Source organism: Pseudorasbora parva, chromosome 16 (assembly GCF_024679245.1).
Source record: "Pseudorasbora parva isolate DD20220531a chromosome 16, ASM2467924v1, whole genome shotgun sequence".
Lineage (NCBI taxonomy): Eukaryota > Metazoa > Chordata > Actinopteri > Cypriniformes > Gobionidae > Pseudorasbora > Pseudorasbora parva.
The window spans coordinates 10,493,772-10,513,844 of record NC_090187.1 but is presented as its reverse complement, the minus strand read 5'-3'; the positions used below and the strand labels follow the sequence as shown (position 1 = coordinate 10,513,844).

At 38.4% G+C, this 20,073-nt stretch overlaps 1 protein-coding gene across 4 annotated transcripts; it reads left to right on the top strand.

Moving 5' to 3' along the window:
• The first annotated feature begins 840 nt into the window (after nt 1-840).
• On the top strand, nt 841-18,007 carry LOC137043297 (sodium- and chloride-dependent GABA transporter 2-like). Of its 4 annotated transcripts, none has more exons than XM_067419516.1 (14): nt 841-1,010; nt 1,101-1,235; nt 1,891-2,031; nt 2,124-2,211; nt 2,351-2,483; nt 2,674-2,808; nt 5,302-5,405; nt 6,404-6,495; nt 6,607-6,719; nt 9,153-9,290; nt 10,772-10,874; nt 10,986-11,086; nt 11,235-11,405; nt 16,974-18,007. In XM_067419516.1, the coding sequence occupies exons 1-14, from the start codon at nt 872-874 to the stop codon at nt 17,112-17,114; spliced, it is 1,734 nt and encodes a 577-aa protein (XP_067275617.1). In that variant the 5' UTR covers nt 841-871; the 3' UTR covers nt 17,115-18,007. The 4 variants fall into 4 exon arrangements, with proteins under 4 accessions (XP_067275617.1, XP_067275616.1, XP_067275615.1 ...); XM_067419515.1 differs by having other exon boundaries at nt 6,371-6,495; nt 11,268-11,405; XM_067419514.1 differs by having other exon boundaries at nt 6,371-6,495.
• Nucleotides 18,008-20,073: the final 2,066 nt, after the last annotated feature.

Sequence of the window (20,073 nt, the reverse complement as noted above, 5' to 3'; positions counted from 1 at the left end):
TAGGCTGCAGGCACTCATATGAACACATTTATTGGATGGACGTCCTGACCTCAATTAAGTTATTTTTGAATGTAGTTTTTAAACATTCCCTTGTAGAAGAAGTAGTTAATTTAATATGATAAATAAAATCGATAAATGTGTTCACCAAACATAATAAACTTTTCTAAAAGTAAACTACACATAAATATTATGTAACAATGACAATTTCAAATGGTTTTCATTACTTAAAGAAATTTTGTCAGCTTTACTTGACATTCTTTTTGTTCATATAACTAAATTGTTATTTGTTAAACTTACTCAATATAATTGTGTGGAACCACTTGACCATGCTTTTTAAAGTAAATTTAACTTTTTTTTTTTTTTTTTTTTTTAAGTGAAGTCAAGCCAGACTTGCTGCGAAAAGAGGTCAGGTATAGATACGATTTCCATAGGTGGATCTCTCCACTCAGTGTTTTAGAGAACCAGTGTTACGAACAGTAACTTATTGTTTTTCCTTGGTTAAACGTTAAATGCAAACAATAGTTGCCTACACTGGAGGCTGAGGGTTTTACATATTGATTAATCAAATCATGTTTTAAAACAGCCACTTTGCATCATTTCACTTAGTCACATTATTTTACTAATTTACCCTTTTACCCATTGCATAAAATAATATTTTATCATACCGATCTAATAACTTTTCTGTCTTTTTGTTTTGTTTTGTTTCTTCAATAATGTAACTGTGGTTTTCAGTTCAGCTGGGGAGGATCAGTCAATAAATAGCCTGACGCATTTGTATACACTTTTAACTAACCAGAATTCAGTACATCGACCACCACTGCAGAATTAGGGCTGCCTGGACCTTCATGGAAACGTGTGAAAACTGTGTGGAATGGACAGAATGGAAGGACAAATAGAGGAGAGAGGGCACTGGAGCAGTAAAGCAGAGTTCCTTCTGGCTGTGGCAGGGAATGTGATTGGACTGGGTAACGTGTGGAGATTTCCTTATCTCTGCTACAAGTATGGAGGAGGTATGAACCCATCAATGACCTAAATACATAGTACACTCATGCACAATTCTTTCAGTGGTATTTAATAATATTGTACTGCCATGTTCGCAGGAGCGTTCCTCATACCCTACCTGGTGTTTGTCGTTACCTGTGGGGTGCCTCTGTTCCTGCTAGAAACCGCAATGGGACAGTACACACAGGAAGGAGGCATTACATGTTGGCATCGCCTCTGTCCACTGGCTGAGGGTGAGAGTTATATTAGTCCCTTCAACACATTCTGTTGAGTATAAGTAATGTTGCATCTGTGCGGTGTTAATACAGTATTAGTAGACTGGTAGGGTTAGGGTTAAAATAAGTAGACATGTAGTGGCAAAGTTACTTATATTCAGTATAATGTCTGTTTGGGGACCATCAAAATATTGTATTACCAAGATTAAACCTTTTTTTAATGAAATTTTCTTAATCTTTTTGCATGCAAACTATTTTAATGTCATGCACTTGTATGCATGCATTGGCAAAGAAACCATAACACTTTATTTTAAAGTAATATCAGTAAATGATGCATCACCCTAACCCTATATTAAGTATATAGTATTAATTCATATTATTACTCAATGTATAATTAGACTACATGTACACATTTAATAGACACATTAAAATAAACTGTAACCAAGACCGTTTATTTCATTATATCAGCAGAATTATTTTTATTTTTTAGTTAAGTAAAGAATATGAACATAGAATCCAGGAGAAACCATCTTGTATAATAAACAATCAGTAAAAGAACCAAAACTCAAAGTGCATATTGTGTAAAAGCAACAGATATTCATTTGGGTAAATCTTTAATTCTCTCATTCATTTTCATTCTCTTCTAGTCAGTGTTTCTGTTTGCTTTTGTCAGGTATTGGCTATGCAGGACAACTGATTCTTCTGTACAGCTGCATGTATTACATCATCATTCTGGCCTGGGCGCTTTTCTACCTCTTCTACTCTTTCAGCTCACAACTTCCTTGGGCCAGCTGTGATAACACCTGGAACACAGGTGATCATCTAAATAAATAAATAAACAAAAGTAGCATTAAAACTATAAACAATAAGTGCCATCTGGTGAATACCTTTTTTTCTCTCTCTTAGATAACTGTGTAAATCTTGCTGCAAAGAATTTGACCATCAACCGGACATCTCTAATTAATGCAACACCTGCAGCTACCGAGTTTTGGGAGTAAATAAATACAAATTGTGATACTGAGTTTTGAATAAACATTCTATATTAGCAAATGTTAGAAGAAATTAAGCAAATTAATTTGAAACTATTTATTGGTTCATAAAAACAAGAAAATTGTCTGTCTCTCTCTTCACAGACAAAGAGTCTTGGCTCTCTCTGGGGGTATTGAGGAGATTGGTAAAATCAACTGGGAGATTCTTCTGTGTCTCATTTCAATGTGGATCATATGTTATTTCTGTATTTGGAAAGGAGTCAAATCTACGGGCAAGGTGTGCAAGAATGCCACTTGATATATTTATTACTTTGTATAAAGTCAGTATTAGCCCTAGTTATTCATGCAAAATTAGTGTTTCTTTTGTCACATTACTCACACTGGTTTCCTTAAGTGTAGGTGTGCAGCTATGTGGCAGAAGGCATAAAATTAACTAATCCCTTTCTTGTATTTCACCTGTATTGTAGGTTGTGTATTTCACAGCCACATTTCCTTATGTGATGCTATTGGTGTTGCTGATTCGTGGGTTGACTCTTCCTGGAGCTCTACAGGGAGTTGTGTTTTATCTGTACCCTGAACCGGCCCGTCTTGCAGACCCACAGGTAATCAATCATCTTCCCTCCACCTTACTGTGACCTTATAACAACCAGTAATGGGAATAACGGCGTTATAGATAAACGGGGCGTTACTAACGGCGTTCATTTTTTCAGTAAAGAGTAATCAAACTAATTACTGTTTCCCCTGTTACAACGCTGTTACCGTTACAGAGAATAGTGTTTTTATGTGCGTGCGTGTTGGGGGGTGGGTGTTGTACACATAACTGATTATGATAGGTGGGTGGGAGACAATTACAACTGATGAAGATTCATGGTTGGCTTAGGTAGAGTTCACACACACACACGTTTTCGCTGTCGCACACACCAAGGTAAGAATGTTTATGTAACGTGCAACTTATGCAGAGGAAGAGTCTCTCCATGGTGGTGGCAAGTAATTATAATCTAATGAAGCACTTCACATCGTTACATGCCAACACAAAATTAGTGGCTAAAAATGCAAAGGATAACGTGAGCTCCGATACCAAAGGAGGAGGCAGAGCCACGACATTAAAGACACCAAAACTAGGTTTTTCTCTACCGCAAACTCTTATCACCCAGACAGAATTTAACAAAATAATATCTAGAAATGTATTTGAGGACATGCTGCCATTTTCAACAGTTGAGTCGGATTCTTTACCGACAATCATTGCAAAAAAATATGGCGAGAGAGTGGGTAAGCCCGCCATACAAACAAGACTTGAGAGCACTTCTTGCTGTTTACTTTTGTGAGAAAGAAAATACTTCAAGTAGGCTACAGTATGTCTACCAGTTGTGAAGTTGTGTGATAGTTTTAGAATTTGAATTTGCACTACAAAGTGTCTAGGCTATGTAGGCTTATATATTTGTTATTATTATTATTTTCTATTTTTTAGATGTATTTGTTGGCCAGTTGGGGTCTGTTGAATAAATATTACAGTTCTAAACAATCTATTTTGTTTTATTGTTCCACTATAGTACTGATATTTATAATAATGTATTGAATTTGATAGGTGTCTCTCACATTGTCAATGTATTCTTTTTAGTGTCCATTACATTCATTTAACATTTAATATTGTGGGTATCCACGTTATTTGACATATTTGAACATTTTTAAAAAAAGTGTAAAACTTTTATAATTATTTAACTAAATTACTAATTTAGGTACTATTCGTGAGTTACTAGTAACTATAACTAATTACTTTTTTAAAGTAACTTGACCAACACTGATAACAACATTAAGCCTAAATGCAATGACCAAATCACATGATTTAAAAAAAAAAATATTTAGTATTTTACATGTTTAATAAATCACTAAACGTGTCACTTTATATTATGTAGCTTTAACTACTATGTACTAACATTTAAACCAATAATTTGATACAATGCAATCCATGTGCACATAGGTAAGTGTCACATGTCATGTCGTCGTCTCCTCTGTTTTTCCCCTGTACTTCCTGGTTTCTGTTTTGTCACGTTCCTTTTTTCTGAGTTTCCCGCCACTGTTCAGTCCCCTCGTTAGCTTTAGTTATGTCAGCTGTGTCCAGTCATCTGTATCTCCTGTTCCCCTCATTTGTCTAGTCATCAGTGTGTGTATTTAGTTCCCTTGTGTTAATTCCTTCCTTGTCCGGTATCCGTTATGCCTATGTTGTTGCTGTTCATGTTTTGATAGTGTTCTATGTTTCTGGTGAAGTCTAGTATTTCTTTAATAAAGAGTCTTTGAGTTTGGAAGTCTTGGTATCTCATCATATACCTGAATCATCAGCTGTCCCCATGGAAATTGTCATCTCTCTGAGCGATGTATATCCCCGGAGACCAGAATCAGGCAGCAGACATCCAGTCGAGGCAGGGGCTAAGGCCCTGACAATGGAGACTTCAGCCAGAGGCGGTGAAGTCTATATGCGAGGAGTTTGGCCCAGTGAAAATGCTATTTGCATCTCGAGAGATGTCCCACTGTCCACTATAGTTTTCTCTCACGCCCCACTGGGGTTGGATGCTATGGTGCAGACGTGGCCGAGGCTGCGCCTGTATGCATTTTCACTGATAACTCTGCTCCTGGGAGTTCTGGAGATGGTCTGTCAGGATGGGGTCAGTCTTCTCCTCGTAGCCCCGTATTGGCAGGCCCGAGTATGGTTCCCAGACATCATAGCACTGCTGGCAGGATTATGACTGTAACCCTTGTTCCCTGAAAGGGGAACAAGACAGTGCATTGCTTTGCCACACCTCTCAATGCCTGGGAGTGACTTGCTTCATCGCAAAATCTAGCACTGTTGTGATCCGGCATCCCTTTATATCCAAGATCGGTCTAGTTTCCTTAATGCTTCAGACGCGTAATTCTAAGGGAGCACCCTCAAAGGAAACAAGGGTTACAGTTATAACCCGAGACATTTGACGCCTAAATACAACTGATATAACGGAATCTAAAAAACAAATAAAAACTATCTAAACAACGATTTTTTATATATATTTTTTTTAAAAAAAATAGTATTATCATATAAAAATGTATGCGTTCTGTATGTGTAGGTTTGGTTGGAGGCCGGAGCTCAGATCTTATTTTCCTACAGTGTGTCTGTTGGCACTCTCACTGTTTTAGCCAGCTACAATAAATACAACAACAACTGCTACAGGTTAGTATTGGTGCTTTCAATAAAAAGACAGTTCCAAAGAATGAACATATGAATGAGTCAACAATTGAATAATTATCATCTCATGTTACTTGACCGTAACCTTGTTCCCTGAAAAAAAAGGGAAATTTATGAAGTGTGTCTGGCAAATTCACCAAGTAACTTCTGATAATGATCTCACTAGAATGCATGCTTGTGAGAGGCTATAAATAGACATGAAACAAGTGCACCTTCAGGTTTGTCTAAAGAGACGTCTGGACCCCTCGCAGTTGTGTAGCGTGTTCTCACAAGCATGAGAAAGGTCTCAGACATGAGCTTGGGATGTTGATTCAAGGACATGTGAGCCTGGAGTAGCAGGCACATCCAAAGTAAAATATGTAAGATGAGCGTGAAGCAATTTAAAAGTGAACAATTTACAGTGCTCACATTTGCCATGCTCAAATGCAAGGGCAGCATGCTCTTCCCCGAACACTCAAAGCAGAACTCATGTTTATCATACTCTGCGAAGGGCCAAGGAGGCATGCATCGCCTGATTGTTTAATCATTGTTTTGTCTGCTTTTCTTTTTCTTTAACACTGATACATTTCTGCACACTGACTGAAACTCTAACTAATAACAAAGTGGATCGATAAAGAAAGTGTAGCACACTCACACAATGCAGTCTCTGAAGACAAAGAAACCTGAAGGTGCACCTGTTTCACATCTGTTTATAGCCTCGCGTGGATGTACATTCAAATGATGTCAGAGGTAATTAAAAGGCAAGGTCTTTGCCACACATACTTCACAACCTGTCAAACAAAAATGTTTTTCTGTATCGTTATGAGTGCAGCATTGAGATTATCTTTTGAAAGGGAACTATTTGTTATGTTGACCACTATGAGCCAGATGTTCTTGTAATATGTGTACACTGCTTCTTGTGATGCTCAGCCAGCAAATTGTAGATATGTGTTTTTATTTATGTCTATAAGGGACTGCTTGTGGCTTTGCTTTCTGAACAGCAGCACCAGTTTGGTGGCTGGCTTTGCTGTGTTCTCGGTTTTGGGCTTTATGGCCCAAGAGCAGGGTGTCCCCATAGAAGAGGTGGCAGAATCAGGTAATGCAATATTTTATGTGAAAACAGGAGGTATTATAAAATCAAAAACATAATGATTTGTCGCACTTAGAACATATAATGCTTAAAATAATATATCTCTTTCTCTTTTAGGTCCAGGACTAGCATTCATAGCTTATCCACAGGCAGTAGCCATGATGCCTCTCCCACAGTTGTGGGCTGTTTGTTTCTTCATTATGATAATTTTGTTGGGACTTGATACACAGGTGAGCTTAAACTAACACAAAAACATAAGTTGAATGTCTCTGTCCTGTCCATCAGGGAATTAGGGCTAGAACAGTAACCAAGATGTTTCCTTTCTCTCTGTCACATTCTACGTTATGTCGATACTGACAGTAGGAGTCACAATGGAAAGCGCCACAATCACTGAACTGTGAACTGTACAAGGGTTGGCAATGCAGATGCTGGAGCATGTAGCTGTAGCATGCCTGTTTCCAAATGCCCTTGCCCAATTGTAATCTTCCCAATGCCCCATATAAGCCGAATAGTCCTTCATTTTTCTACGGACACAGTCGTTAGCTGCTGTTCCTTTTTCCTTATAGAAAAAGAGTGCTTTAGCTCTTTCCCCATTTTTTTTACAGCCATGACCCATGGTTAACTACCGGGAAGCATGCCTAGTCCAAGGGGAGAGGGATGCTACAGGGGCCACATCCTACCTGTAGGGAGGTAACATGTGGAAAAAATATGCATATGGGCTGACCCACGGAGTATTCAGCTACTAGAAACATAGAGAGTGGGCAGAGGAAATCTGTCAAGGGAAAGACACAGGTTTACCGATAGGGAAACCAAAATGTGGAAAACTCTTATAAGGGATTATCAGCAGGGAACCTTGTTCAGTAAAGGGCTGACTAAATTGGCATGCACCTCAAGTACTTGGCCTGGCGTTGAACACCTCTGCCATTTTCGACTACCAAAGGATACCCAGAGGATACACTAATCCAGAGTACGCCAGCTATGGAACTCTCATGGAGAGCACAGAAGGCCCTTGCCTTTCCGACACACCCCCACCCCCAGAGGGGAATGGTGCTGCAAGCAAAGCACAGAGCCAGTCCTTCCATGCTTTACCTGTTTGTACCCAAAACACAAGAAGAAACTGACTCGACCCGGAAATTGTAGAATCTCTTGAAGGTGTTGGCTAGCCTTACACCTAGTCCTTCAAATGTCCACTAGAGAGGCAGCATGCATTACAGCCCAGGAGGAATCAAAATTGGAGTGAGCCCTCGCTCAAAGCAGCAAAGTGCTGCTCAGAACTTCTGCAGGTCCCCCAACCTCTTGATGGAAGTGAACAAGGTTAGGAGCACTGCCTTTAGAGACAGCATTTTAAGCTCAACTGACTTCAGCGGCTCAGGAAGATCTCTGCAGTCTAGAAAGGACTACAGAGAGAACCCAGGGGGGGGATGAGGTGCAGTCTGAGAGGGTTTAGCTTCATACACTTTCAAGGTAAAGGTGAAGCTTCTCTTGCAGAAAGGAAAGCAAAAAGTGGATCGGGCAACTCGACCGGAAAAGTACAACTCAGCGAACTGACTCCACTTCAAAACATAAGTTCGCCTAGTAGAGGGAGGTCTGGCTCGAGTGATTATGTCATTCACTACTGCATGCCCTCCCGAAGCCACGCATGGAGATTCCAGAGGTCTAGACATAGATGCAATATGGTGCCCCGTCCCTGAGAAAGAAGATCTCTTCTCAAGGGAATCCACCGGGGAGGAATGAACTGTCGCAAAGAGCATTAGGTTCGTAAACAAGGTCCGGGAGGACCAGTAAGGCGTAACTATCAAGACCTGCTCCTCACCTTCCCTGATCTTGCACAGTGTCTGGAGTGATGGGCTGCATTGCTTTCCCACGGGGGCTGCTCCCAAGACAGGCCCCTAATGTCAGTAACAACATAACTCTGAATATAGCTTTAAAATGTAAATTCATTCATCAAACAAAAATAAATTTTAAATATAAATGTCTTAAGCACTAATTTGCATGTTCTCTGAATGTTAATTTAATATTTAGTAGCACTTATATTTATAATTAAGAATATAATTACCTTGAATATTTATATTCATAGCTGTGTTATAAAAATATTTATTGAATCACAATTTTTATTTGTTTTTGAATTGTTTGTTGTATTTTTTTAAATTCTTATAAGTTTTTAGGTAAAGTCGGCAAAGTTAAGCATTGTGCACCTCATAAAACACCCAGTGTATTTTCAGCTTAATATCTATTTTCCGTATCTGTGGCATGCTGTCAATTACCCCAGACAATAATTTTGTCTATCTGCGTGTACAAAAATATGTTTGAAATAAATACACAAAGGCATCCACAATGTCCAGTGAATGCTGTTTTTTTTTGTGTTGCATAAGAAATTAGATGCTGTAGATAAGTGAAAATTTGTGCAGAGTATAAACCAAAAATATTGACATGGAACAGCTCAAGGTAAATGTTGAAGTTCATGAAATTACAAACATTTTATTTAGAGTAATTTGTGGACTTCTACAAATCCACTGGAATATTTTAGTGTTAGTGAGAAAAAGTTTGTTCCAGCTTCCAGTGTGTTACAGCTATAGTGCACCCAACAATTAAAATATTTATAATAATGTTATCATTTACTCACTCTCATGTCGTACCAAACCAATGTGACGTTTCCTTTGAAGTTTGCTTCAATGGAAGGTGTCATGACATCAGTGATTGACCTGTTCCCTGTGGTGCTGCGCAAAGCAGGACGGCGAGAAATTTTACTCCTGGTCTTCTGTCTCACTTGCTTCTTTGGCCAACTCATCATGGTTACAGAGGTAAGGAGATTGTATGTGTGAGAGAGATTAAAACAAACAAAAGTTACCTTTTTGTTACCTACTACTGAATAATGGCCTTGTGTTAAAGGGATAGATCAACAAAAAATGAAAAAAAATGTCATCATATACTCCCCCCAAGTTGTTCTTAACCTGTATGCATTTCTTTCTTCTGCTGTACACAGTCGCATATTCTAAAGAACAGATTTTTTCAATACTATGGAAGTCATTAGGGGCTTTCACACTGGTTAGTTATGGGAAGTCAGTTATAGAAACATTCTCCTATAGCCGTTTTCCTTTCATTCACACTGCCAGTAGGAACTCTGAAGTGTCTTAAGCCAGTCCACAGGGACGCATTCTAGCTGAGCATTTTGGCTTTGTCTCTTCCAAGTTGCATTGGATTTCCTCCATAGCATAAAGGTTGAGAAGTGCCTAGACATCGCTGTTGGTCCATCAATCTGTTTTCCATGTTCATGGAGTAAACTGTGTTTACATGACTTTTTGTAAATTGCGGTTGCCGGTGTTTCATATCGCATCAACATATACTTTCGTCACTGGTAGTTCCTATTGTGTGGGTTAGACACTACTCTGAACTGAATAACTAAAATCGTTCCCCATCCTTTCCGGGCTGTAATCTAAAGCATTACATACATTTTACAGTTACTTAAATGATTAGTTCACTTCAAAAATTAACATTTCCTGATATTTTACTCACCTCCATCTCATCCAAGGTGTCCGTATCTTTTTTTCTTTAATCAAAAAGAAATTAAGTTTTTTTGAGGAAAACCTTCCAGATTTTTTCTCCACATTATAGACTTCTATAGCAACCAAAAATGTTGAAGGTCCAAATCAGTGCAGTTTCAAATGGCTTAGAAAGGCTTCAAAGGCTTTACGCGATCCCAGCTGAGGAATAGGGTCTTATCTAGTGAAACCTTCAGTCATTTTCAAAATAAATTAAAATTGTATATATACCTTTGAACCTAAATTGCTCATCTTGCGCTGCTCTGTGGCTCAACACTGATTGCGTAATCATGCAGAAACGGACACACTAAACGTAGGCAGAATTATTATTTTTTTAAATGGCAGATGGTTTAAGACCCTATTTCTCATCTGTTATAGTGCAGAGCCTCTGAAGCCCCATTGATTTGCAGTTTTGGTTGCCATAGAAGTCTATAAAGTGGTGAAAATCCTTAATTTATCAAATGAATAACTTAATTTGGTTGCTACTGCAGAAAGAAAGACATAAGCATCTTGGTTGATATGGAGGTAAATTATCAGTAAATTTTCATTTTGAAGTGAACTAATTATTTAAAACATTTTAGAAGAGTTTTAGTTTAAAACAAAACTATTTAAATTTATATAAATTGCTAGAGCTATAAGATTGGGAGCCTGTGAAATTGTATTTAATTAATCTGCATTTTACATTTGTACCACCACAAAATCTTAGTCTGGCCCTGGCAGTAATGTTGCATTGTTACCTGCAGGGGGGGATGTATGTATTCCAGTTGTTTGACTACTATGCCTGTAATGGAGCTTGTGTTCTGTTCCTGTCTGTGTTTGAGTCTCTGGCCATGGGTTGGGTTTTTGGTGAGTCTCACACACACACACACAGCCTACAGAACATAACATAAATTAAGCCAACAGAAAACAATGACAATGCTGGAAAGCCAGTAAATCTAAATCCTCTACATATCACAGGGGCTGAGAGGATGTTTGACATTATTGAAGACATGACAAAGTCACGCCCCAACAACATATTCATGCTGTGCTGGAAATACCTGACTCCTCTCGTGTGCCTGGTGAGTGTCTCTGCATTTCATGCATCTGTTTGTGTTTGTCTTGTCTTAATTAATATCAGTTGTTCCTGAATTCCTGAAGTATTCTCAAACATAACCACCTCAGTTGAACTATTTCCTTACCATTTCTATTTTTCCTGTCCATTCCGAGGCGTCTTTCATCTGCTCTTTGGTGGAATACCAGCCCCTGACTTTTAACCGCTGGTATGTGTACCCAGACTGGGCATATGCACTAGGTTGGTTACTGGCCCTGTCCTCTATTCTGCTGGTGCCTGGATGGGCGTTGGGCCGAATGTGTGTTGAGAAAGGAAGTCTGAAACAGGTGAGGATGAAAAAGATGTTGGTAACAATTTACAATATGTGAGCACTAATATGCATCAAATCATGCTTAGTTAACCCATTTTTGCCCAAAATTTTCTGAATTGATTCATTCATATAGTCATGTTAATAGTGTCCTATGTGAACATGTTCTGCAGTTAATTTCCCCGGGTTCTTTTTTTTTTACTTTCACGCATATTGTATTTGAATGTGTGGCAACTACCAAAGTGGTGGAATATAGTGCAGAATAAAGTGCAGCCTTACGTTGCCCCAACAGGGCATTGTGTGTCAAAAAGTTAAATGAAAATCAATAAATAGAATGAAGGAAAAAATATATACATCTAAATAAATAAATAAATAAATGAGCCCATAACATTCAAAGGCTGACTGTAGTAAGTGATTTCATATAATAATGTAAATGTAAACTCAAATAAGAGGGTCCTTGACCAATTAGAATGAAACGCATCTAAACTGGATGAAGAGGCCTCAATATTTCGCCCCTTAAGACATTAAAGGGGGGGTGAAATGCTGTTTCATGCATACTGATCTTTTTACACTGTTAAAGACTTGGAATCCCATACTAAACATAGACAAAGTTTCAAAAGTTAAGGTGGACGTTTGATGGCAGTATTTCTTTGTCAAAAATACTACTTCCGGTTAGTCATAAGTTTCGGCAAGTTTTTTGAGATCATGCGTCCCCTTTGACGTTAATGGGGGCGGAATTTCCTTGTATGGGCCTTACGGACAATTCTACCGGAAGCGCGTGAGAGAGAGCGAGGGAGAGAGCGAAAGCAACAGCCTACGCCCATCAAAGCGCTGGCTTGTAGGATGCTGGACAGGTGACAATTACACATAGCACATAACAATGTCACCAAAAAAGTGTGTTTTTGGTTGCCAGACCAAGACAGTCCTGCACAGATTCTCCAAAACCCCCACGTTAAGGCAACAGTGGATGTAATTTTCTTTTCCGGATCAGCAACTGAGTTGCGCGAATGTTTATATCTGTTCGCTGCATTTCGGTGCCGACTGTTTCATAAACAAGGCCCAGCTCGACGCCGGCTTTTCCCAATCGCCTAATGCTGAAGGATGGAGCAGTCCCAACGTTAGAAGGGTGAGTGAGACTGCTTCAAATGTCTGTGTTTTTTTTAGTCCGCTTACTGTCTACACAAACCACGCGTAAACACACAAACACACGTGCACAACTGCACTTCCCACATGTACACCTTCAAAGACAAAAATACGACGATATAATTCAAGTATAAATATGTAAATAACACAAGCCGCTAAGCATATTATATAGTTAGTGTATAACTTGTAACTTACCACATACAGACGTCCTGCTCTAGTCGTTTTTGCTGCTGCTCCTGTTCAACTGCAGCCTCTGGGTCTGATTCCGGATCATAGATGTATGGCTGTATCTGATTAAAAGCCATATTTTTATTTTGAATAAAGTTTTTTTCCCGCTGTTAGGGATGACGCACTCGACTCAACACACAGCGCGCTGCTGCACACGTCATTATTTAGCTCCGCTCACACGACACGCCCCCACCCGCTCTGCTTTTTTCGGAAAGACTCGGAACAGCGCATCTTTCTTATATAATTATTAAAAAAATAAAGACTTTTCGGAGATATGCAGGATGCAATGCTACTCTATAGGTACTCAAGATTGACATGACACTGACTGAAACTGAGTGTTTCACCCCCCCCCCTTTAAGACACAATTAATCAGCAATTAATCTCATGCTTTAATGCTCTATCTTTCCATTCTCCCTTTTGTGTAAGTGACTGAAGTTTGTAAACTGCTGCTGTCACTTGAAAACTGGAAGGCCCAATCCCCTATGTACAGCAGACACAGGGGTGGACAGTAAAACTTTGAAAAGATTGCTCTCTCGTCTCCTCCTTTGGACAGATTTATTTCCTAACAAATTATCGTCTACCGTTGAGATGTCAGTTAAAGTGTTAAGTAATGTTTTAGGTAGGATATGAAAGCTAAAAGCACTAAACACAGTATAGCCCATTTCCCCATGATATTTGTACTTACAAGTAATTTGCCGCTTGGAGTTTTGACTAAGTATACAAAAAAAACTATAGAGCTCTTGTAAGATTTGTTTTGTTTGGATGATTCTAGAGACCTATATATATGCTTCCTGAAAGTAGGGGTAGGACGTTGGCAGCCTCATGTGACAGGAAGGAAGTGAATACCTTTTTCCCCCTTGAAATCTCTTATTTGGCTGTTTACTTGCATGTCGTTGAGACTTAAAACATGGATAACATCTAGAACAATATTTACACAATGAAAATGACAACTATACACTGCTTAAATGGTTTAAGGCGCAGATAATCACGTTAAAGGAGTGATGAATTGAGAAAGCAACTTTCCCTGGAGCCTTTGATATATAAAAGTTAATCTTGATATAAGAATATCCTGTAAGTTTCAGAGCTAAAAAAAATTCCGTGTTAGGCAAAGAAAAGTTGTTCTCTCTATATTAGATCTTACAGGAATGGTGCTACACACTTATGTGAGTAAAACTTTTTTTTTTATTTGTGTTAGTATTGTTACAGCTCGTATTGATAATGTGTACATGTCTAACAGAACTTACCTTAGAACGCTGTCACAGGCTGGAGAATCCTTTGTTTGTTGGTTAATTGCGATTCGGGATCAGACTCTGACATGTAATGTTATGGGCCAGGGTTCGCAAAGCCCAACATCCCGGGGCTATGTTCAGGGCTACCAAAACATAAGCCCTTTGGCAGCCTGGTGTATCTTAAATAGTGAAAATAACATTCCTTTATTGATATTCACTGTTCCTTCTCTTGACTTGTTACTTTAAGGGTACGCGGGCTTGTGTGTGTGCAGTTAGCTCCTATATCCACCGATCAGGCAGGTCAAGTAATATACAAAAATTATATTCCAATCAATCATGCGTGGATGAGAGATAAATCATTGTGTTTGTTTGAAAAAGACGTTTTGAGAGCCCTCATTCTGGTCGCCGCTTTAAAAACAATCATTAAATATTCAAATCAAAACATCAAACCATCAACATCGAGCTTTCAGGGGACAGCCTCAAAACTAGTGTAGAAAATAGCCTATTACTTATTCATTATGATGTTTTTGAATGTAAAAATCACGAACGTCATTAGTTGACCTCAGACAACAGTATAATATTAAATTAAAAAAGCCAGTGCTTGACACCTTTAATTTATGACTCATGAAGAACGAAACCATTAATTAATGATTACTGCATCAGCAACTAATAAAGAGTCTTTATGATTTATATATTAAGTAATATATGAATTGCTATCCATTAAATGTGTCAGCATGTATTAATTACTTAAAGGGAGCATTTATGAAAATCTGACATTTTCCGTGTTTAAGGGCTATAATCGGGTGCATCTTCCAACCCAGAAAACTAGAAAGAGGATAACCCAGTAACTGGGGCCACTACAAGCCTGTGGAAAAATGAGCCCTTCAGATTTCTCTCCCTTACTGATGTAGGAAGGATATCTGTTGTAATATTACCACCCCTTAATCTGCATGTTTCCTCCCACAGCGCTGACAGATTGTTCCGTATTAGCATAACAGCTGTAGTGACAACAATGTATTGTAAGCAGTTCAGGTGCATTGCCAGATCGAGGGACAATTCAAGGCATGTTTTGCTTAAAAAAAATAAAAATAAAGCTTAAGATAGATCCGTACCAACTATTCGCGATCCAGCTTATAGTCTCCCATTCAGAGTGACACCAGTCATGGCAGTCTTGAAAGGGAGAGCACACGTTTTATACTGCTTTATAGTTGTTTTACGGATATAAAATTTACCATTTTATTAAGCACCCCCTGAAAAAGGCATAAGAGCTATATTTGTTTACTATTAGTTGTAACAATTGTTTTACAACTAAAGCTGATCAATGCAAGGGAGAGAGGGTGTTTATGGATAAGACTTTAATGCACACTTATTGTACTGTGTAGTCAGCTCTTACAGTGATTTTCTGGAGTGAAAACAGACGCATCAACTTTTTGTGTTATGAACAATAAACTTCATAAAACTCATCAATAAAGTTTTGGAATTCGGAATTAAACTAAACTATACCTGTTCTTTGTCCATGCAGCATATATTCTCTGGTACTGTAGGCATTATTGTCCAAGTCCGGTTCAACATGTTCTGTTTTTGCTGCATGAGTGATTGAAGCTCCCCCCTCTTCTTGAAAGAAATAGGATATTTGCTTTTAAAGGGACATACAAAACAGCATTTTTTTTTTTTTTGCAATTAGTTAATAATCACGTGCCTCAACAAGTAGTCATAACAATTAAACTTATGCAAATCATTAGCTAATGATTAAATAAAGCTGACAACTGGAAGTTGAAATACATAACTCATCGTGGTAATTACACATTAGTTACTATTATTTACATTATTTACTAATCCCGCTATTAGTTATTGTTATTAGAGCTACACTGTGTAACTTTTTTTAGTTTATTCTTAGCTAAAAACACTTAGTTCTTTCAAAAATATATGTGCTCATTAATGTATATTTACTTCTTTCAAGTAATAAAGTATTCTCGTACGTTTATAACATACCATTGAAAATACATACGGGTGAGGGGTTCGAATGCCGGTCGCCATGTTGCCCCTCCATCTTGAAAGTACATTAGCCAAAGAGGGACATACCCATAAATTCAAGCTTCGCCTTTCACATTTTAACACTCGATGGCACCATGTCGAATGTGAAGAGGGGGATTGCTTGAGGCTGCTATATGAAAACCTGAAAGCCTTTTTGAAAGTCTGTTGCTGATGGAGGATCACTCTTATTCTCGAGGATATGTATCAAAGTCGCCAAGGAAGCAAAAAAAGAGAATTAAGACAACAACGCAACAGGCAAATCAACAAGACAAATGTGAATATTGGAGCTCTCCCTCGCACCTCCCTCACATCAACTGATCTCTGCTCACGGAGAAAATGATAAAGCCTACAATGTAAACTTTGCTTTACGCTAATGATGTCGTACAATATACAGAATAACGATAGCACTGATACAAGTTACTTTACTAAGATTAGCTTGCATTCGTCTGGGAACCTGATAGCTGATGTTAGCAATGAAATGGTAAAAAATAACGAAAACGTAAAACTATTATTCATTTTACATAGATGTCATAACCTACATGTTAACTGACAAATTAAAGTGTAAAATATTATAAAATATTATAATTTTTTTCTAAAGTAACCTTTAAAACATTAACGTGAAATGAGAAATGACTGAGACATGGGCAGATACTGTAGCCTATATACTGGGAAAAAACAAAGAGAACTAATTAGGCAACAGCTGAAAACAATGACTAATCCAATCAGAAACCATGGTAACAAATAAACGAGCCAACCCAGGTAGGGTGAAACCAGAAAACCAAGTCCAAACACATGAACTGTTGCAGCAGAAATTTATGCATATTAGTGCACCCATAATTGAAATGTTAAACAAGCCTCTAGGGATATCAGATGAAAACAGAGATGCAAATGTAAAACTAACTATTTAACCAATGCTAACTAACTGTTATTTTCCTGTATTTGTGTCTTGACAGCGTTGGCATCACCTGTGTAGTTCTGATACAGAGCTTCCTCTAAACTCTAAACAACTAGCTGAAATGAAGGAAACTGCTTTCACTGCAGAGATGGAAGACTTAGTCAGGACCAACACAGAGGAACATGAAAATGGACTTTGAAAGAATAATTATTGCATTTTGCAGTCAGCCCACATTTTTTATTTTTTATCTCAAGCAACAGGTAGTATTTGCTCAACACAGGTTTGAGTCAGAGTATATGCCTAAACCAAACAGGTTGTTTCAGGCAAAGTTTAGTTTCTGGTTTATTTAATTCACACTAACAAAAAAATATATAGGGATGTTTTTGGTTCTAATCAGGAAGTATCCCACAGTACAAAGAACATGTCAGTTTAACCATGTTAGTTTAGTATTGTGCAACTAACAAAATAAAGTTATTTGTGTGAGTGCATTTAGCTGATTATTGCCTTTCATTCACTTAAGTTCACAGTTAATTCATTTATCCTTCACGTCAGATTCGACTGAAAATTGCACAGCTACAGTTCATATTACAGGCACTGATTAACAAATGTGGATGGATATGTTCTTTATGTCTAAAGTAGTACAAGTAAACCAACTCCTTGTTTATCTAGAGAACCGGCTCAAACGAACGATTCATTCAAGAACCGAACATCACTACTCATTACAGACTCCTCTTTATTACAGAAGATCTGACTAAGGATCCAGCAGTTGAACTCCACAGAGCAGGGCTCTCCGACTAGTCCTGTTGGAGGCATTGAGTCTGTTTTGAGTCTCCATTCTCTGTTTAACATGAAAGCTTGTGTGTACTTTGTACGCCCGGCGCCCGCCTCAGTTATGGTGTACAGTTCACGCTGTTTCTTCCAGCTGATCGTCTCTGACGGATCCATGACCGACTGTCACACCTTCTGCCGCGGCAGAGCCACAGACAGTATCGTTAGTGTTATTGTGTGTTTCATGTGATCCTTTATTCACCCATTCTCTTAAAATAAACCCATTATGGGTTTATTTTGTGCCGATTAACCGTCGATAGTGTGATGTATGCCATTTTGAGTATGTATTTGAATGTACATGGCATGAATAAAATATTTACATTATCATCACATAATTCCAGACTATTTTTTTTTAAAGTGTGAGACTATGCATTTGTGTTTATGTAGCCTACATACTTTGTATTCATCAATGTTGAAATTGATCATGTAAAAACAATAACAAAGAAGCATCGGCGTATAGGTGTTTAATCATTTAATATTATCCTTTAACTACATGAGTGATGCAATGTTGAACTCTATCATATCTCTGATAATCCGTGGTGTAAAGTGACCGCTCTACACACACACACACACACACACACACACACACACACACCACCGCGTGTGTCAAAGCAGATGCAGAAGTGAAGTCCCGTCTCTTCACCTTCACAAAACGCCACCATGCAGCGTTTTTAACTTCTTCTTTTTTTTTTAGGAAACCTGTGGACTCTATGTCCTGACCGGCTGGACACAATCATTTTCCATGACAATGATAAACTGAAATAGAAAAACTACCGCAAATACACTGATTCCTATTGAATACCAACGTATTCTGCACTGAGGCAATGCAGAGCTTGGCAGACGACTCCCTCTGACACGTAAAATGTCAATACGTAATATTTTTTACAAATAGCCAACGGAACAGACACTTTATCTGCTAAATTTGTGGTCTTATGTCTTTTAAAAACATTTTAAATCCTGCATTACCTTTTCATATGGCATTGAAGCCCTGAAGCCCCCCTAAAAAGGGCCTAGTATCCCCTCTCTCCCTCCTCCTGACTCGAGGTTGCCAGATAGGCTGTAGGATCCAGCAGGAATGTTTGTAAGCTGCAGCTGTGGTAACTAGAGCAGAGCTGACAACCTGGATGCCGAAAATTACAGACTTTGTGATTGATACATGGGTGGAGCTTCAGGCCAAAACACAACATGTCAACATCAGCATCAGTTGAGGGCTGCAACAACAACTTTTAAATGACAATATCCTGGCGGGACTACTGTTGTCAGTATTTGAAATTAATATGATTTCTTAATGTCTAGTGACATATCCGGGCCATTTTATGATTAATTGAAATACATTTCTTTCATCCACACGGCTCCGGGGGTTAATAAAGACATTCTGATGTGAAATGATGGGTTTGTGAAAGAAAAATATTTTGTAAATGCATCTTGATTTAAGAATTTTTAGATATTTAGACTACAAACAAGACAAAAATACAAAGTAAGAAGAGCAGTGTTCTCAATAAAACCAGTCACTATCATTACATCAACCAGTTGAATGTCTTGCATTCGATGACTGATGCAGAGTGCCGGTATGCTCAAATTGAAAAAGAGTTACTTTGCATTACTTTTTCTTGAAGCAGCCTCGACCACTCCTGCAACATGGCATCCAGTCCAACATCTTGTTTATAATAACTATTATAAACAAGAGACATACTCCCCAATATGGGGGATTGCCTTGTCCATTGCCTCTCTTTGAGGACCAGAAAGGGAATAAAGACGACCCTTAGGCGGAGAAGTGCCCAGTCCTGGCTTCTGACCATTCCCCAGGGATGTCTTGTCAGGGGGTACTGTTAACTTGCATAAGGGATTTGCAGCCAAGTGTCAACCGGTGGGGCTGATGATGAAAAAGGTGGATTGACCACTTCAGGTAAAGATAAGTTGCTTCTCCAGGTGGAACTTGCTAGGTGGATTAGTGTGGCAGTGGCAATAAAACAGTCATGAATTGGATCATTGAGGTCAAAAGGGAACTGAGCCTGAGGTCAAACTCTCAAATTATTGGATTTATGTCATGGCTCTAACCTATGGTGATGAACTTTGTATAGGGATAAAAAAGCATGTGATCACAGCTACAATCAGCTGATTTTTTTGGGCCATCAAGGAGGTTCTCAGAGTAAACATATGGGGCACAATTTCATGCTTTTTGACTTTCTTAGTTGGTGTAAATCCACTTGGGGTTCAGAGTATTTAGTCTTTAGTACCAAAACAGTGTATATCTAATATGTTTAAGCTTCTCTATTTAAAAAATAAAATAAAAAATCCTATAGGACAACAAATGCCCAGTGTCTTTATCA

What these genes read in the sequence shown, in the direction of transcription:
- LOC137043297 (XM_067419514.1), top strand. Translation starts at nt 872, where the DNA reads ATGGACAGAATGGAAGGACAAATAGAGGAGAGAGGGCACTGGAGCAGT. An exon ending in CCCGTCTTGCAGACCCACAG is followed by an intron (nt 2,809 to 5,301) that starts GTAATCAATCAT and finishes CTGTATGTGTAG; the next exon opens with GTTTGGTTGGAGGCCGGAGC. An exon ending in TACAACAACAACTGCTACAG is followed by an intron (nt 5,406 to 6,370) that starts GTTAGTATTGGT and finishes TATGTCTATAAG; the next exon opens with GGACTGCTTGTGGCTTTGCT.